Genomic DNA, 18,045 nt, shown 5'->3' with positions numbered 1-18,045 from the left:
GCCAAATTCTAACTTATCTCTCAAATTCACAATGAAACTCTCTCACACTTGCTATTAAGCTCTCACACTCTCTATCAAATTATCTCACACTTGCTATTAAGCTCTCTCACTCATTATCAAACTCTCTGACACTCGGTATCAAACTCTCTCACACTCAATATCAAACCCTGTCACATTTGCTATCAAGCTCTCACTCATTATCAAACTCTCACACTCACTATCAAACTCTCTCACACTCACTATCAAACTCTTTCACACTATCAAATTATCTCAAACGCGCTATCAAACACTCAGACTTGCTATCAAACTCTGTCACACTATCAAACTCTCACTTATTATCAAAATCTCTCATACACACTATCAAACACTCTCACACCCTATCAAATTCTCTCACACTTGCCATCAAACTCTCACATTCTACCAAACACTCAAACTCAATATCAAACTCCCTCACACTCGCAATCAAACCCTCTCACACTTGCTATAAACCTCTCACACTTATTATCAAACTCGCTGTCAAACTCACACTCACTATCAAACTCTCACACTCACTATCAAACCCTCGCACACTTGCTATCAAGCTCTCACTCATTATCAAACTCTGACACACTCACTATCAAACTCTCTCACACTATCAAACTCTCTCACCCTCTATCAAATTCACTATTAAAGTCTCTCAGACTATCAAACTCTCTCACACCCACTATCAAACTCTTTCACACTCACTATCAAACTCTCTCACACTCTGTCAAACTCCATCACACTCTATCAAACTATCTTACACTCGCTATCAGACTCTCGCACTCGCTATCAAAATATCACACTATCAAACTCTCTCACACCCACGATCAAACACTCTCACACTCATTATCAAACTCTCTCACACTCTATCAAACTCTCCCACACCCACTATCAAACTCTAACACTCATTATCAAAATCTCTCACACACACTATCAAACTGTCTGACACTATCAAACTCTCACACTCACTATCAAACCCTCTCACACACACTATCAAACTCTCTTGCTCTCTATCAAACTCTCACACTCACTATCAAACCCTCTCACACTCACTTTCAAACTCTGTCATACCCTATCAAACTCCCTCACAAACAAAATCAAACTCTCACAAACTCGCTATCAAAGTCTCTCACACTTGCTATCAAACTCTCATACTCGTTATCAAACTCTAACACTCGCAATCAAACCCTCTCACGCTTGCTATCAACCTCTCACACTCGCTATCAAACAATCTCACACTTGCTATCAAGCTCTCTCACTTGCTATCAAACCCTCTCAGACTTGCTATCAAGCTCTCACACATTATGAAACTCTCACACTTAATTCTCTCACACTATCCAACTGTCACACTCGCTATCAAACTCTCTCACACTCACTATCAAACTCGCTCACACTCATTATCAAAACCTCTGAGACTCATTATCAAACTCTCTCACACGCACTATCAAACTCTCTCACACTCATGATCAAACTCTCTCAACCTTGCCATCAAACTCTCTCACACTCATGCTCACTGACACTCAATATCAAACTCTCTCACACTCACTATCAAACTCGCTCTCACTCATTATCAAACTCTCTCACATGCAATATCAAACTCGCCCACACTCTATCAAACTCACTATCAAACTCGCTATCAAATTCTCTCACACCCACTATCAAACTTTCACACACTCACTATCAAACTCTGGCACACCCTATCAAACTGTCTCACATTATCAAACTCTTACACTCACTATCAAACTCTCTGACACACACTATCAAACTCTCTCACTCGCTATCAAACCCTCTCACACTCACTATCAAACCCTCTCACACTCACTTTCAAACTCTGTCATACCCTATCAAACTCTCTCACACTCACTATCAAACTCTCTCACACTATCAAACTCTCTCACACTCACTATCAAACTCTCTCACACTCTATCAAATTCACTATTAAAGTCTCTCAGACTATCAAACTCTCTCACACTCTGTCAAACTCCCTCACACTCTATCAAACTATCTCACACTCGCTATCAGACTTTCACACTCGCTGTCAAAATCTCACACTAAGAAACTCTCTCACACCCACTATCAAACACTCTGACACTCACTATCAAACTCTCTCACACTCTCTCACACTATCAAACTCTCACACTCATTATCAAAATCTCTCACACACACACTATCAAACTGTCTGACACTATCAAACTCTCACACTCACTATCAAACCCTCTCACACTCACATTCAAACTCTGTCATACCCTATCAAACTCTCCCACAAACACTATCAAACTCTCACAAACTCGCTATCAAAGTCTCTCACACTTGCTATCAAACTCTGATACTCGCTATCAAACTCTAACACTCGCAATCAAACCCTCTCACGCTTGCTATCAACCTCTCACACTCGCTATCAAACCATCTCACACTTGCTATCAAGCTCTCTCACTCGGTATCAAACCCTCTCACACTTGTTATCAAGCTCTCACTCATTATGAAACTCTCTCACACTTACTATCAAACTCTCTCACACTGTCCATCTGTCTCACACTCGCTATCAAGCTCTCTCATTATCAAATTCTCTTGCACTATCAAACTCTCTCAAACTCATTATCAAAATCTCTGACACTCATTATCAAACTCTCTCACACGCACTATCAAACTCTCTCACACTCACGATCAAACTCTCTCAAACTTGCCATCAAACTCTCTGACACTCACGATCAAGCTCTCTGACACTCAATATCAAACTCTCTCACACTCACTATCAAACTCGCTCTCACTCATTATCAAACTCTCTCGCACTCGATATCAAACTCTCTCACACTCTATCAAACTCTCTCACACTTTAACAAACTCTAGCACACTCACGACCAAACTCTCTCACACGCAATATCTAACTCTCCCACACTCTATCAAACTCACAATCAAACTCGCTATCAAACTCTCACACTATCAAACTCTCTCACACCCACTATCAAACTCTCACACGCTCATTATCAAACTCTCTCACACCCTATCAAACTGTCTCATACTATCAAACTCTCACACTCACTGTCAGACTCTCTGATACACACTGTCAAACTCTCTCACACTTGCTAGCGCACTCTCACACTTGCAAGCAAACCCTCCAACCCTTGCTATCAATCTCTCACACTCACTATCAAACTCTCTCCCACTCACTATCAAACTCACACTCGCTATCAAAGTCTCTCACACACACTATCATACTCTCAAACCCTATCAAACTCTCTCACACTCACTATCAAACTCACACTCGCTATCAAACTCTCTCACACTTGCTGTCAAACTCTCTCACACTCACTATCAAACTCTCACACTCGCTATCAAACTCTCTCACACTTGCTGTCAAACTCTCTCACACTCTATCAAACTCTCTCACACTTGCTATCAAACTCTCGCACACTCACTATCAAACTCTCTCACACTTTATCAAACTCTTGCACACTCACTATCAAACTCTCTCACACTCTCTCACACTCACTATCAAACTCTGACACTATCAAACTCTCTCACACTCACTAGCAAACTCACACACTCCCTATCAAACTCTCTCTCACACACACTATCAAACTCTCTGACTCGCTATTAAACTCTCACACTCACTATCAAACCCTCTCACATTCACTGTCAAACTCTCTCACACTATCAAACTCTCACACTCACTATCAAAATCTCTCACACACACTATCAAACTCTCTCACACTTGCTATCAAACACTCTCACACCCGCTATCAAACTCTCACACCCTATCAAACTCTCTCACACTCAATGTCAAACTCACACTCCCTATCAAACTCTCTCACACACACTAAGAAACTCTCATGCCCTATCAAACCCTCTCACACTCACTATCAAACTCACACTCGCTATCAATTTCTCTCACACTTGCTATCAAGCTCTCACACTATATCAGACTCTCTCACACTCTATCAAACTCTCTCACATTCACAATCAGACTCTCACACTCACTATCAAACTCTCCCACAATTGCTAGCACACTCTCACACTTGCAATCAAACCCTCTAACCCTTGCTATCAACCTCTCACACTCACTATCAAACTCTCTCACACCCACTATCAAACTCTCTCACACTATCAAACTCTCTCACACTCGCTATCAAACTCTCTCATACTATCAAACTCTCACGCTCATTATCAAAATCTATCACACACACAATGAAACTCTCTCACACTTGCTATTAAACTCTCTCACCCACTATCAAACTCTCTCACACTCACTATCAAACTCACACTCGCTATCAAACTCTCTCACACTTGCTGTCAAACTCTCTCACACTCTATCAAACTCTCTCACACTTGCTATCAAACTCTCGCACACTCACTATCAAACTCTCTCACACTTTAACAAACTCTAGCACACTCACGACCAAACTCTCTCACACGCAATATCTAACTCTCCCACACTCTATCAAACTCACAATCAAACTCGCTATCAAACTCTCACACTATCAAACTCTCTCACACCCACTATCAAACTCTCACACGCTCATTATCATACTCTCTCACACCCTATCAAACTGTCTCATACTATCAAACTCTCACACTCACTATCAGACTCTCTGACACACACTATCAAACTCTCTCACACTTGCTAGCGCACTCTCACACTCGCAAGCAAACCCTCCAACCCTTGCTATCAATCTCTCACACTCACTATCAAACTCTCTCCCACTCACTATCAAACTCACACTCGCTATCAAAGTCTCTCACACACACTATCATACTCTCAAACCCTATCAAACTCTCTCACACTCACTATCAAACTCACACTCGCTATCAAACTCTCTCACACTTGCTATCAAACTCTCTCACACCCACTATCAAACTCTCTCACACTCACTTTCAAACTCACACTCGCTATCAAACTGTCTCACACTTGCTGTCAAACTCTCTCACACTCTATCAAACTCTCTCACACTTGCTATCAAACTCTCGCACACTCACTATCAAACTCTCTCACACTTTATCAAACTCTTGCACACTCACTATCAAACTCTCTCACACTCTCTCACACTCACTATCAAACTCTCTCACACTATCAAACTCTCTCACACTCACTAGCAAACTCACACACTCACTATCAAACTCTCTCACACACACACTATCAAACTCTCTGACTCGCTATTAAACTCTCACACTCACTATCAAACCCTCTCACATTCACTGTCAAACTCTGTCACACTATCAAAATCTCTAACACACACTATCAAACTTTCTCACACTTGCTATCAAACTCTCTCACACCCGCTATCAAACTCTCACACCCTATCAAACTCTCTCACACTCAATGTCAAACTCACACTCCCTATCAAACTCTCTCACACACACTAAGAAACTCTCATGCCCTATCAAACCCTCTCACACTCACTATCAAACTCACACTCGCTATCAATTTCTCTCACACTTGCTATCAAACTCTCACACTATATCACACTCTCTCACGCTCTATCAAACTCTCTCACATTCACAATCAAACTCTCACACTCACTATCAAACTTGCTCTCCCACACTTGCTAGCACACTCTCACACTTGCAATCAAACCCTCTAACCCTTGCTATCAAACTCTCAAACTCACTATCAAACTCTCTGACACCCACTATCAAACTCTCTCACACTATCAAACTCTCTCACACTCGCTATCAAACTCTCTCATACTATCAAACTCTCACGCTCATTATCAAAATCTATCACACACACAATGAAACTCTCTCACACTTGCTATTAAACTCTCTCACCCACTATCAAACTCTCTCACACCCACTATCAAACTCTCTCACACTCGCTATCAAACTGTCTCACACTTGCTGTCAAACTCTCTCACACTTGCTGTCAAACTCTCTCACACTCTATCAAACTCTCTCACACTTGCTATCAAACTCTCTCACACTCACGATCAAACTCTCTCACACTTTATCAAGCTCTTGCACACTCACTATCAAACTCTCTCACACTCTCTCACACTCACTATCAAACTCTCTCACACTATCAAACTCTCTCACACTCACTAGCAAACTCACACACTCACTATCAAACTCTCTCACACACACACTATCAAACTCTCTGACTCGCTATTAAACTCTCACACTCACTATCAAACCCTCTCACATTCACTGTCAAACTCTCTCACACTATGAAAATCTCTCACACACACTATCAAACTCTCTCACACTTGCTATCAAACTCTCTCACACCCGCTATCAAACTCTCACACCCTATCAAACTCTCTCACACTCAATGTCAAACTCACACTCCCTATCAAACTCTCTCACACACACTAAGAAACTCTCATGCCCTATCAAACCCTCTCACACTCACTATCAAACTCACACTCGCTATCAATTTCTCTCACACTTGCTATCAAACTCTCACACTATATCACACTCTCTCACACTCTATCAAACTCTCTCACATTCACAATCAAACTTTCACACTCACTATCAAACTCTCCCACAATTGCTAGCACACTCTCACACCTGCAATCAAACCCTCTAACCCTTGCTATCAACCTCTCACACTCACTATCAAACTCTCTCACACCCACTATCAAACTCTCTCACACTATCAAACTCTCTCACACTCGCTATCAAACTCTCTCATACTATCAAACTCTCACGCTCATTATCAAAATCTATCACACACACAATGAAACTCTCTCACACTTGCTATTAAACTCTCTCACCCACTATCAAACTCTCTCACACTCACTTTCAAACTCACACTCGCTATCAAACTCTCTCACACTTGCTGTCAAACTCTCTCACACTCTATCAAACTCTCTCACACTTGGTATCAAACTCTCGCACACTCACTATCAAACTCTCTCACACTTTAACAAACTCTAGCACACTCATGACCAAACTCTCTCACACGCAATATCTAACTCTCCCACACTCTATCAAACTCACAATCAAACTCGCTATCAAACTCTCACACTATCAAACTCTCTCACACCCACTATCAAACTCTCACACGCTCATTATCATACTCTCTCACACCCTATCAAACTGTCTCATACTATCAAACTCTCACACTCACTATCAGACTCTCTGACACACACTATCAAACTCTCTCACACTTGCTAGCGCACTCTCACACTCGCAAGCAAACCCTCCAACCCTTGCTATCAATCTCTCACATTCACTATCAAACTCTCTCCCACTCACTATCAAACTCACACTCGCTATCAAAGTCTCTCACACACACTATCATACTCTCAAACCCTATCAAACTCTCTCACACTCACTATCAAACTCACACTCGCTATCAAACTCTCTCACACTTGCTGTCAAACTCTCTCACACTCACTATCAAACTCTCACACTCGCTATCAAACTCTCTCACACTTGCTGTCAAACTCTCTCACACTTGCTATCAAACTCTCGCACACTCACTATCAAACTCTCTCACACTTTATCAAACTCTTGCACACTCACTATCAAACTCTCTCACACTCTCTCACACTCACTATCAAACTCTCACACTATCAAACTCTCTCACACTCACTAGCAAACTCACACACTCCCTATCAAACTCTCTTACACACACACTATCAAACTCTCTGACTCGCTATTAAACTCTCACACTCACTATCAAACCCTCTCACATTCACTGTCAAACTCTCTCAAACTATCAAACTCTCACACTCACTATCAAAATCTCTCACACACACTATCAAACTCTCTCACACTTGCTATCAAACTCTCTCACACCCGCTATCAAACTCTCACACCCTATCAAACTCTCTCACACTCAATGTCAAACTCACACTCCCTATCAAACTCTCTCACACACACTAAGAAACTCTCATGCCCTATCAAACCCTCTCACACTCACTATCAAACTCACACTCGCTATCAATTTCTCTCACACTTGCTATCAAACTATCACACTATATCAGACTCTCTCACACTCTATCAAACTCTCTCACATTCACAATCAAACTCTCACACTCACTATCAAACTCTCCCACACTTGCTAGCACACTCTCACACTTGCAATCAAACCCTCTAACCCTTGCTATCAAACTCTCACACTCACTATCAAACTCTCTCACACCCACTATCAAACTCTCTCACACTATCAAATTCTCTCACACTCGCTATCAAACTCTCTCATACTATCAAACTCTCACGCTCATTATCAAAATCTATCACACACACAATGAAACTCTCTCACGCTTGCTAATAAACTCTCTCACCCACTATCAAACTCTCTCACACTCACTATCAAACTCACACTCACTATCAAACTGTCTCACACTTGCTATCAAACTCTCGCACACTCACTATCAAACTCTCTCACTTTATCAAACTCTTGCACACTCACTATCAAACTCTCTCACACTCTCTCACACTCACTATCAAATTCTCACACTATCAAACTCTCTCACACTCACTAGCAAACTCACACACTCACTATCAAACTCTCTCACACACACACTATCAAACTCTCTGACTCGCTATTAAACTCTCACACTCACTATCAAACCCTCTCACATTCACTGTCAAACTCTCTCACACTATCAAAATCTCTCACACACACTATCAAACTCTCTCACACTTGCTATCAAACTCTCTCACACCCGCTATCAAACTCTCACACCCTATCAAACTCTCTCACACTCAATGTCAAACTCACACTCACTATCGAATTCTCTCACACACACTATCATACTCTCATGCCCTATCAAACCCTCTCACACTCACTATCAAACTCACACTCGCTATCAATTTCTCTCACACTTGCTATCAAACTCTCACACTCTATCAAACTCTCTCACACTCTATCAAACTCTCTCACATTCACTATCAAACTCTCTCACACTCAGTAGCAAACTCACACACTCACTATCAAACTCTCTCACACACACACTATCAAACTCTCTGACTCGCTATTAAACTCTCACACTCACTATCAAACCCTCTCACATTCACTGTCAAACTCTCTCACACTATCAAAATCTCTCACACACACTATCAAACTCTGTCACACTTACTATCAAACTCTCTCACACCCGCTATCAAACTCTCACACCCTATCAAACTCTCTCACACTCAATGTCAAACTCACACTCACTATCGAATTCTCTCACACACACTATCATACTCTCATGCCCTATCAAACCCTCTCACACTCACTATCAAACTCACACTCGCTATCAATTTCTCTAACCCTTGCTATCAACCTCTCACACTCACTATCAAACTCTCTCACACCCACTATCAAACTCTCTCACACTCGCTATCAAACTCTCTCATACTATCAAACTCTCACGCTCATTATCAAAATCTATCACACACACAATGAAACTCTCTCACACTTGCTATTAAACTCTCTCACCCACTATCAAACTCTCTCACACTCACTAACAAACTCTTTCACATCCTATCAAACTCTCACACTATCAAACTCTCTCACACTCATTATCAAAATCTCTCACACACACTATCAAACTCTCTCAAACGTGCTACTAAACTCTCTCACACTCACTATTAAACTCTCACACCCACCATCAAACTCTGTCACCCACTATCAAACTCTCTCACACCCTATGAAACTCGCTCACACTCACTATCAAACTCTCACACTCACTGTCAAAGTCTCTCACACACATTATCAAACTCTCTCACACTTGCTATCAAACTCTCACACTCTATCAAACTCTCTCACACTCACTATCAAACTCTCACACTCACTATCAAACTCTCTCACACTTGCTAGCACACTCTCACACTCGCAATCAAACCCTCTAACCCTTGCTATCAACCTCTCACACTTATTATCAAACTCTCTCACACTCGCCATCAAATTCTCAAACTCGCTTTCAAACTCTCACACTCGCAATCAAACCCTCTCACACTTTCTATCAAACTCTCACACTCACTATCAAATCCTCTCACCCTTGCTATCAAACTCTCACTCATTATCAAACTCTCTCGCATCTATCAAACTCTTTCACACTCACTATCAAACTCTCTCACACCCACTATCAAACTCTCACTCACTATCAAACTCTCTCACACTCACTATCAAACTCTCTCACACTCGCTATCAAACTCTGACACTATCAAACTCTCTCACACTCACTATCAAACTGTCACACACTCACTATCAAACTCTCTCACACCCTATCAAACTGTCTCACACTATCAAACTCTCACACTCACTATCAAACTCTCTCACACACACTGTCAAACTTTCTCACTCTCTATTAAACTCACACATTCACTATCAAACTCTCTCACACTCAATATCAAACTCTCACACTCACTATCAAACTCTCACACTCGCTATCAAACTCGCACACTAACAAACTCTCTCACACCCACTATCAAACTCAATTCAATTCAATTCAGTAAGCTTTATTGGCATGACCATATTCAGTTACAGTTTTTCCATCATCATCAATAAGGAACAAGAAAAATGAACATTTAGAACAGAGTGTATGAACTCTTAATTTCATTTGATGCAAAAATAATTATGAAAGAATCACATAAAAGAACAGTAAAATAGTCATTTGGAATTAAGTTGTAAAGAAAATTAAGAGGAAAATAAAATAAATAAATAAATAAATAATAGAAATTTAAATAGATACATAAAGATTACAAACAGGGCAGTTTTGGATATTGTGTGTGTGTGTGTGTGTGTGTGTGTGTGTGTGTGTCTGTGTTTCTGTGTGTGTGTGTGTGTGTGTGTGTGTGTTTGGGTGGGTCACTCACTGTCCCTCATATTGTGGCAGGCTGATATATATTGTGCTGCTAAGGCGCTGCTCTCTCTCTTCTCGCCTAGCAGGATGGGCAGCTTCTCATTATTACTGAAAAATAAATGTTCTGTAGTGTATTATATTTGCTACATTCAGTAAGGAAGTGCAGCTCTGTCTCTACAGTGTTACTGTCCACTGCTGGCAGAGTCTTTGCTCTTTAGGCAGCCAGGATCTCTTATAGCAGCCGGTCTGCACGGCCACGCTGTGGTCACTGAGTCTGTACTTTGTCAGCGTGGTTCTGTGTTTAGTGTCAGTCACTGTGTTCAGGTAATCCGCTACAGTGTACTGACGTTTTAGGGCCAGATAGCACTGCATTGTGCTCTGTGTGTGTGTCTGTGCTTTCCAATGGGTGGGGTAGTTTTGTTTTTGAAGTGTTATAATGTGGTTTGGTCTGATTGTGTGTATTACAGGCTGGTCCTGCCGGGTAACAGTGTTAGTGTGTTGAAAGTGAATTTGTCGTTTGATTGCGTAAGAAGCCCTCCGCGTTTTCTCTCTCAGCTCATTGACTGCTGGATTGAAGTTTCCAGTTGAACTGATCTTGAATCCTAAATAACTGAACTCTTTACAGTTTTCTAATCTGTGTGTCCCTAGTGTGAAACTGGATGTGTTTCCCCGAGATCTGTTTTGGAAAATGACTGTTTTGGCCTTTTTCAGGTTTACTGCCAGGGCCCAGGTCTGGCAGTACTACTCCAGCAGGTCCAGGTTCTGCTGTAGGCCCTGCTCTGTGGGGGACAGCAGAACCAGGTCATCTGCGTAGAGCAGGAACTTGATTTCAGAGTCGTGCAGAGTGAGACCAGGTGCTGCAGAGCGCTCTAAAGCTGTGGCCAATTCATTAATATAAATGTTGAATAAATATATTAATTAATTAATTAATATAACATTAATTAATTAATTAATTAATTAAAACATTAATATAAATGTTGAAACTCTCTTACACTCACTATCAAACTCTTTCACATCCTATCAAACTCTCACACTATCAAACTCTCTCACACTCATTATCAAAATTTCTCACACACTATCAAACTCTCTCAAACTTGCTATTAAACTCTCTCACACTCACTATCAAACTCTCTCACACCCACCATCAAACTCTCTCACCCACTATCAAACTCTCTCACACCCTATCAAACTTGCTCACACTCACTATCAAACTCTCACACTCACTGTCAAAGTCTCTCACACACATTATCAAACTCTCTCACACACACTATCAAACTCTCACACTCTATCAAACTCTATCACACTCACTATCAAACTCTCTCACACTTGCTATTAAACTCTCACACTCTATCAAATTCTCTCACACTCACTATCAAACTCTCACACTCGCAATCAAACCCTCTATCCCTTGCTATCAACCTCTCACACTCATTATCAAAATCTGTCACACTTGCTATCAAACTCTCAAACTCGCTATCAAACTTTCACACTCGCAATCAAACCCTCTTACACTTGCTATTAAACTCTCTCACACTTACTATCAAATCCTCTCACACTTGCTATCATGCTCTCACTCATTATCAAACTCTCGCATTTACTATCAAACTCTCTCACACTCACTATCAAACTCTCTCACACTCGCTATCAAACTCTCTCACACTATCAAAATCTCTCACACTCACTATCAAAATTTCTCACACACACTATCAAACTCTCTCACACTTTTTATTAAACTCTCTCACACCCACTATCAAACTCTCTCACCCACTAACAAACTCTCTTACACCCTATCAAACTCTCTCACACGCTATCAAACTCTCACACCCTATCAAACTCTCTCACACTCACTATTAAACTCTCACACTCGCTATCAAATTCTCTTCCATCATACTCTTACACCCTTTCAAACTCCCTCACACTCACTATCAAACTCACACTCGCTATCAAATTCTCTCACACTTGCTATCAAACTCTCACACTCTATCAAACTCTCTCACACTCAATATCAAACTCTCTCACACACACTCTCAAACTTTCTTACACTTGCTATTAAACTCTCTCACACCCACTATCAAACTCTCTCACCCACTGTCAAACTCTTTCACACCCTATCAAACTCTCTCACACTCACTATCAAACTCTCTCACACACGCTATCAAACTCTCACACACTCACTATCAAACTCACACTCGCTATCAAAGTCTCTCACACTTGCTATCAATCTCTCACACTCATTATCAAAATCTCTCACACACACTATCAAACTCTCTCACGCTTGCTATTAAACTCTCTCACACCCACTATCAAACTCTCTCACCCACTATCAAACTCTCTCACCCACTATCAAACTCTCTCACACCCTATCACACTCTCTCACACACGCTATTAAACTCTCTCACACCCACTATCAAACTCTCTCACCCACTATCAAACTCTCTCACCCACTATCAAACTCTCTCACACCCTATCACACTCTCTCACACACGCTATCAAACTCTCACACCCTATCAAACTCTCTCACACTCACTATCAAACTCACACTCACTATCAAAGTCTCTCACAGACACTATCATACTCTCACACCCTATCAAACTCTCTCACACTCACTATCAAACTCACACTCGCTATCAAAGTCTCTCACACTTGCTATCAATCTCTCACACTCTATCAAACTCTCTCACACTCAATATCAAACTCTCACACACACTATCAAACTCTCTCACACTTGCTATTAAACTCTCTCACACCCACTATCAAACTCTCTCACACTCATTTTCAAACTCTCTCACACTATCAAACTCTCTCACACTCACTATCAAACTTGCTCTCACTCATTATGAAAGTCTCTGACACTCGCTTTCAAATTCTCTCACACTCTATCAAACTCTCTCACACTTTATCAAACTCTCTCACACTCGCTATCAAACTTTCTCACTCGTTATCAAACTCTCTCACACTCGCTATCAAATTCTCTCACACTCACTATCAAACTCGCTCACACTCACTATCAAACTCTTAGGCATTCTTGATAGTGAGTGTGAGAGAGTTTGATAGTGTTTGAGAGAACTTGGTAACGTTTTTTGATTGGCCCAGAGAGTTATCATTTAAATTACCAGTTTCTAATTTGCTCATAGTCAAATTTGCCCATCCCCCCATGCAGTAGTTCACTCTTGAAAAAAGATGGTTCTTCAAGGGTACTTTAGTAAAGACAATGGTTCTATATAGAACTGGGAACACAAAAAGAACAATTTGCATGATTAAAGAGCTTTTTTCATGGTGAAATTGTTCTTCAGATTGATAGACAATGTGCTGCAGATGGTTCTACATATGATCAAAGTCTTTTTGGTGCTATAGAAGTCTGTGTATCTTTGGGTCATTCCATTTTCAATTAAAAAACATTATTGAAAAACAGGAAAATGGGTCAATTCTCCTTTTTATTCTGTTATTATCAGTGGAAAAATCAGGAAATAACTTTGTTTCACAGTTACATAAACTTATTATAAACTTCGTCATAGTGACTGTTACAGCTCCAGACTTATGAATTAAAGCTGTGAGCTCCGCTGTCCTGTGTTCATATTGTTCATATGATACTGTGGCAGCTCCGGTTTTGGGAAGGAGCTTTAGTGGTTTGTTATGCAGAGCTGAGCTGTGGCTCCACCCCGTAAAAAGGGATGGTGTTGTGGTTTAATGTTGTTCATGTTGTTGTTCTGTTAGTCTAAAATGTATGTGTGTGTTATTTGCGTTATTCTGTAGCCTCTCCTGTGTCTCCTTCTTCACCAACACTCTCATCACTCATCTCTGAGTGAGGCACCAACAACCAGTGCCTTCGGTACATTAAACTAAACTGTCACTGCCAGACTCTATGTTGGGCTTTAGGTCCTGTCGTGCTGTTTGTTGTAAAGGAAAAGTGTGGATTAACCATTATTTTCACACATAAACAACTGAACAACTGAACAATAATAATAATAATAATAACAATAATAATAACAATTTAAATGTTTATTTATATAGCACCTTTCATACATTAAAAATGCAGTTCAGAGTGCTTTACAATATAAAATAAAAACAACAGAGGAAGAAGAGAAAAAAGATCATCACAAAAACAAAATATGTTAAATAATAAATAGCAGAAAATGGATATATTAATAAATACAATTTAAAAAACACAAGATAAAACAAAAGAAAGAAATAATGAAACACAGTTAACACCAACATAAAAGTAATAGTAATATTCCAGTAAAAACAAAAGAAACAACAATGGAAAAATAATTAAACGCTAAAATCGCTAACAATGTGATTTAGAGCTAACTAGTTTAGTTGTGTGATTTAGAGCTAACTAGCCTGGAAGTCTGATTTAGAGCTAATTAGCTTTGCAATGATTTTAGCTAACTAGCCTAGCAATATGATTTAGAGCTAAGCAGCCTAGCAATGTGATTTAGAACTAAGTAGCCTAGCATTTTGATACACAGCTGTGTAGTTTTGCAGTGTAAATTAGAGCTAAGTAGCCTAGCACTGTGATTTAGAGCTAATTAGCCTTGCAATGTGATTTAGAGATAACTAGCCTAGCAGTGTGATTTAGAGCTAACTAGCCTAGCAGTGAGACTTGATGCTAACCAGACCCAGCAATGTGATTTAGAACTAACTAGCCTAGCAGTTTGATTTAGAGTTGTGTAGCCTTGCAGTATACATTAGAGCTAACTAGCCTAGCTGTGTGATATAGAGCTAACTAGCCTAGCAGTGTGATTTAGAACTAACTACCCTAGCTATGTGATTTAGAGCAAACTGGCCTAATACTGTGATTTAGAGCTAACTAGCCAAGTAGTGTGATGTAGAATTCACTAGCCTATCTCTATGATTTAGAACTAACTAGTGTAGGAGTGAGATTTAGAGCTAACTGGCCTAGCAGTGTGATTTAGAGCTAACTAACCTAGGAGTGTGATTTAGAGCTAACTAGCCTAGGATTGTGATTTAAAGCTAACTAGCCTAGCAGTGTGATTTTGAGCTATGTATCAAAGCAGTGTAGAGTAGATTTAACTAGCCTAGCACTGTGATTAAGAGCTAATTAGCCAAGCAGATTTATTTATAGGAAATTAGCCTAGCAGTGTGATTTAGGGCTAACTAGGCTCACAATCTATCAACATGATTTAAAGCTAACTAGCCTAGCGGTGTGATTTTGAGGTATGTAGCCTAGCATGGTGATTTTGAGCCAACTTACCTAGTAATCTAGCAGCATGATTTAAAGCTAACTAGCCTAGCAGTGTGATTTAGATGTATGTAGCCTAGCATGGTGATTTCGAGCTAATTTGCTTAGCAATTTAGCTGCATGATTTAGAGCTAACTTTCTAGCAGTGAGATTTAGAGCTAACTAGCCTCGCAGTGTGATTTAGAGTTCACTAGCATATCACTGCAATTTCCAGCTAATTATGCTAGCAGTGTGATTTAGAGCTAACTAGCCTCATACTGTGATTTAGAAGTTTAGTCTTTATTTTAGTTTAGTTTTATCTGGACCGTAAGGTCTGAAGAGTGTTTTATACAGTAATGATCTGTTTTAGTCTCCATTTTAGTTTAGTTTTATCTGGACCGTAAGGTCTGAAGGGTGTTTTATACAGTAATGATCTGTTTTAGTCTCCATTTTAGTTTAGTTTTATCTGGACCGTAAGGTCTGAAGAGTGTTTTATACTGTAATGATCTGTTTTAGTCTTTATTTTAGCTTAGTTTTATCTGGACCGTAAGGTCTGAAGGGTGTTTATACTGTAATGATCTGTTTTAGTCTCCATTTTAGTTTAGTTTTATCTGGACCGTAAGGTCTGAAGGGTGTTTTATACAGTAATGATCTGTTTTAGTCTCCATTTTAGTTTAGTTTTATCTGGACCGTAAGGTCTGAAGAGTGTTTTATACTGTAATGATCTGTTTTAGTCTTTATTTTAGCTTAGTTTTATCTGGACCGTAAGGTCTGAAGGGTGTTTTATACTGTAATGATCTGTTTTAGTCTTTATTTTAGCTTAGTTTTATCTGGACCGTAAGGTCTGAAGGGTGTTTATACTGTAATGATCTGTTTTAGTCTCCATTTTAGTTTAGTTTTATCTGGACTGTAAGGTCTGAAGGGTGTTTTATACTGTAATGATCTGTTTTAGTCTCCATTTTAGTTTAGTTTTGATTTGATATGAAGTTTAATGAATGTATAAATGTGTGTGTTTGTTCTTCAGGATGGATCATGGAGGGAAGATCAGGATCAAACCAGGACCACAGAAATGTAACAAACACACACACACACACACACACACACACACACACACACATACACACACACACACACAGATACACACACTCACACACACACACACCTTACACTCATAATACAGTACACACACAAATAAATATGACATATATGACGTGTATATAGACATATATATACATACTTTGTGTGTATATCTGTGTGTGTGTGTGTGTGTGTGTGTATCTCTGTGTGTGTGTGTGTACAGATGCTGTTAATCTCACTCTGGATTCAAACACAGTGAACAGTCGTCTCTCTCTGTCTGAGAGGAACAGAAAGGTGAAGTGGGTGAGAGAAGATCAGTCGTATCCAGATCATCCAGACAGATTTGATAGCTGTCCTCAGGTTCTGAGTGTGGAGAGTCTGACTGGACACTGTTACTTGGAGGTTCAGTGGAGCGAAATCAGGGCTGATATATCAGTATCATACAGAGGAATCAGGAGGAAAGGAGACAGTAAAGACTGTGTGTTTGGATTCAATAAACACTCCTGGAGTCTGAGCTGCATTAATAACAGTTACTCTGTCTGGCACAATAAACAGAGAACTGTCCTACCTGCCCCCCACTCCCCCTCTAAAAGAGTAGGAGTGTATCTGGACTGGGGGTCCGGCACTCTGTCTTTCTACACCATCTCCCCTAACACACACATACTGACCCACCTACACACACTCAGCACCACATTCACTGAACCGCTCTACACTGGATTTGGAGTTTATTATAACTCCTCAGTGAGTCTATGTGAGAAAGAATAACCTCTACAGAGAGAGAGAAAGAGAGAGATACAGACAGAGACACAGACAGAGAGAGAGATACAGACAGAGAAAGAGAAATGCAGAAAGAAAAAGAGACAGAGAGATACATGGAGAGATACAGACAGAGACATAGATGCAGAGAGAGATACAGAAGAGACAGAGAGATACAGACAGAGACAAAGATACAGAGAGAGATACAGAAGAGACAGAGAGATACAGACAGAGACAAAGATACAGAGAGAGATACAGAAGAGACAGAGAGAT

At 40.2% G+C, this 18,045-nt stretch overlaps 1 protein-coding gene across 1 annotated transcript in view; it reads left to right on the top strand.

The window, feature by feature from the left end:
- Positions 1-17,781, top strand: part of LOC118799150 (NACHT, LRR and PYD domains-containing protein 12-like) — a 49,122-nt gene extending 31,341 nt beyond the window's left edge. The window contains exons 9-10 of the mRNA XM_036558872.1: positions 16,964-17,010; positions 17,240-17,781. Coding sequence (XP_036414765.1) covers positions 16,964-17,010; positions 17,240-17,781 — 589 coding nt within the window. The remainder of the gene's footprint in view (positions 1-16,963; positions 17,011-17,239) is intronic.
- The last annotated feature ends 264 nt before the right edge of the window (positions 17,782-18,045 follow it).

This window comes from Colossoma macropomum, unplaced genomic scaffold (genome assembly GCF_904425465.1).
Source record: "Colossoma macropomum unplaced genomic scaffold, Colossoma_macropomum, whole genome shotgun sequence".
Taxonomy (NCBI): domain Eukaryota; kingdom Metazoa; phylum Chordata; class Actinopteri; order Characiformes; family Serrasalmidae; genus Colossoma; species Colossoma macropomum.
This window is presented reverse-complemented; position numbering and strand designations above follow the sequence as displayed.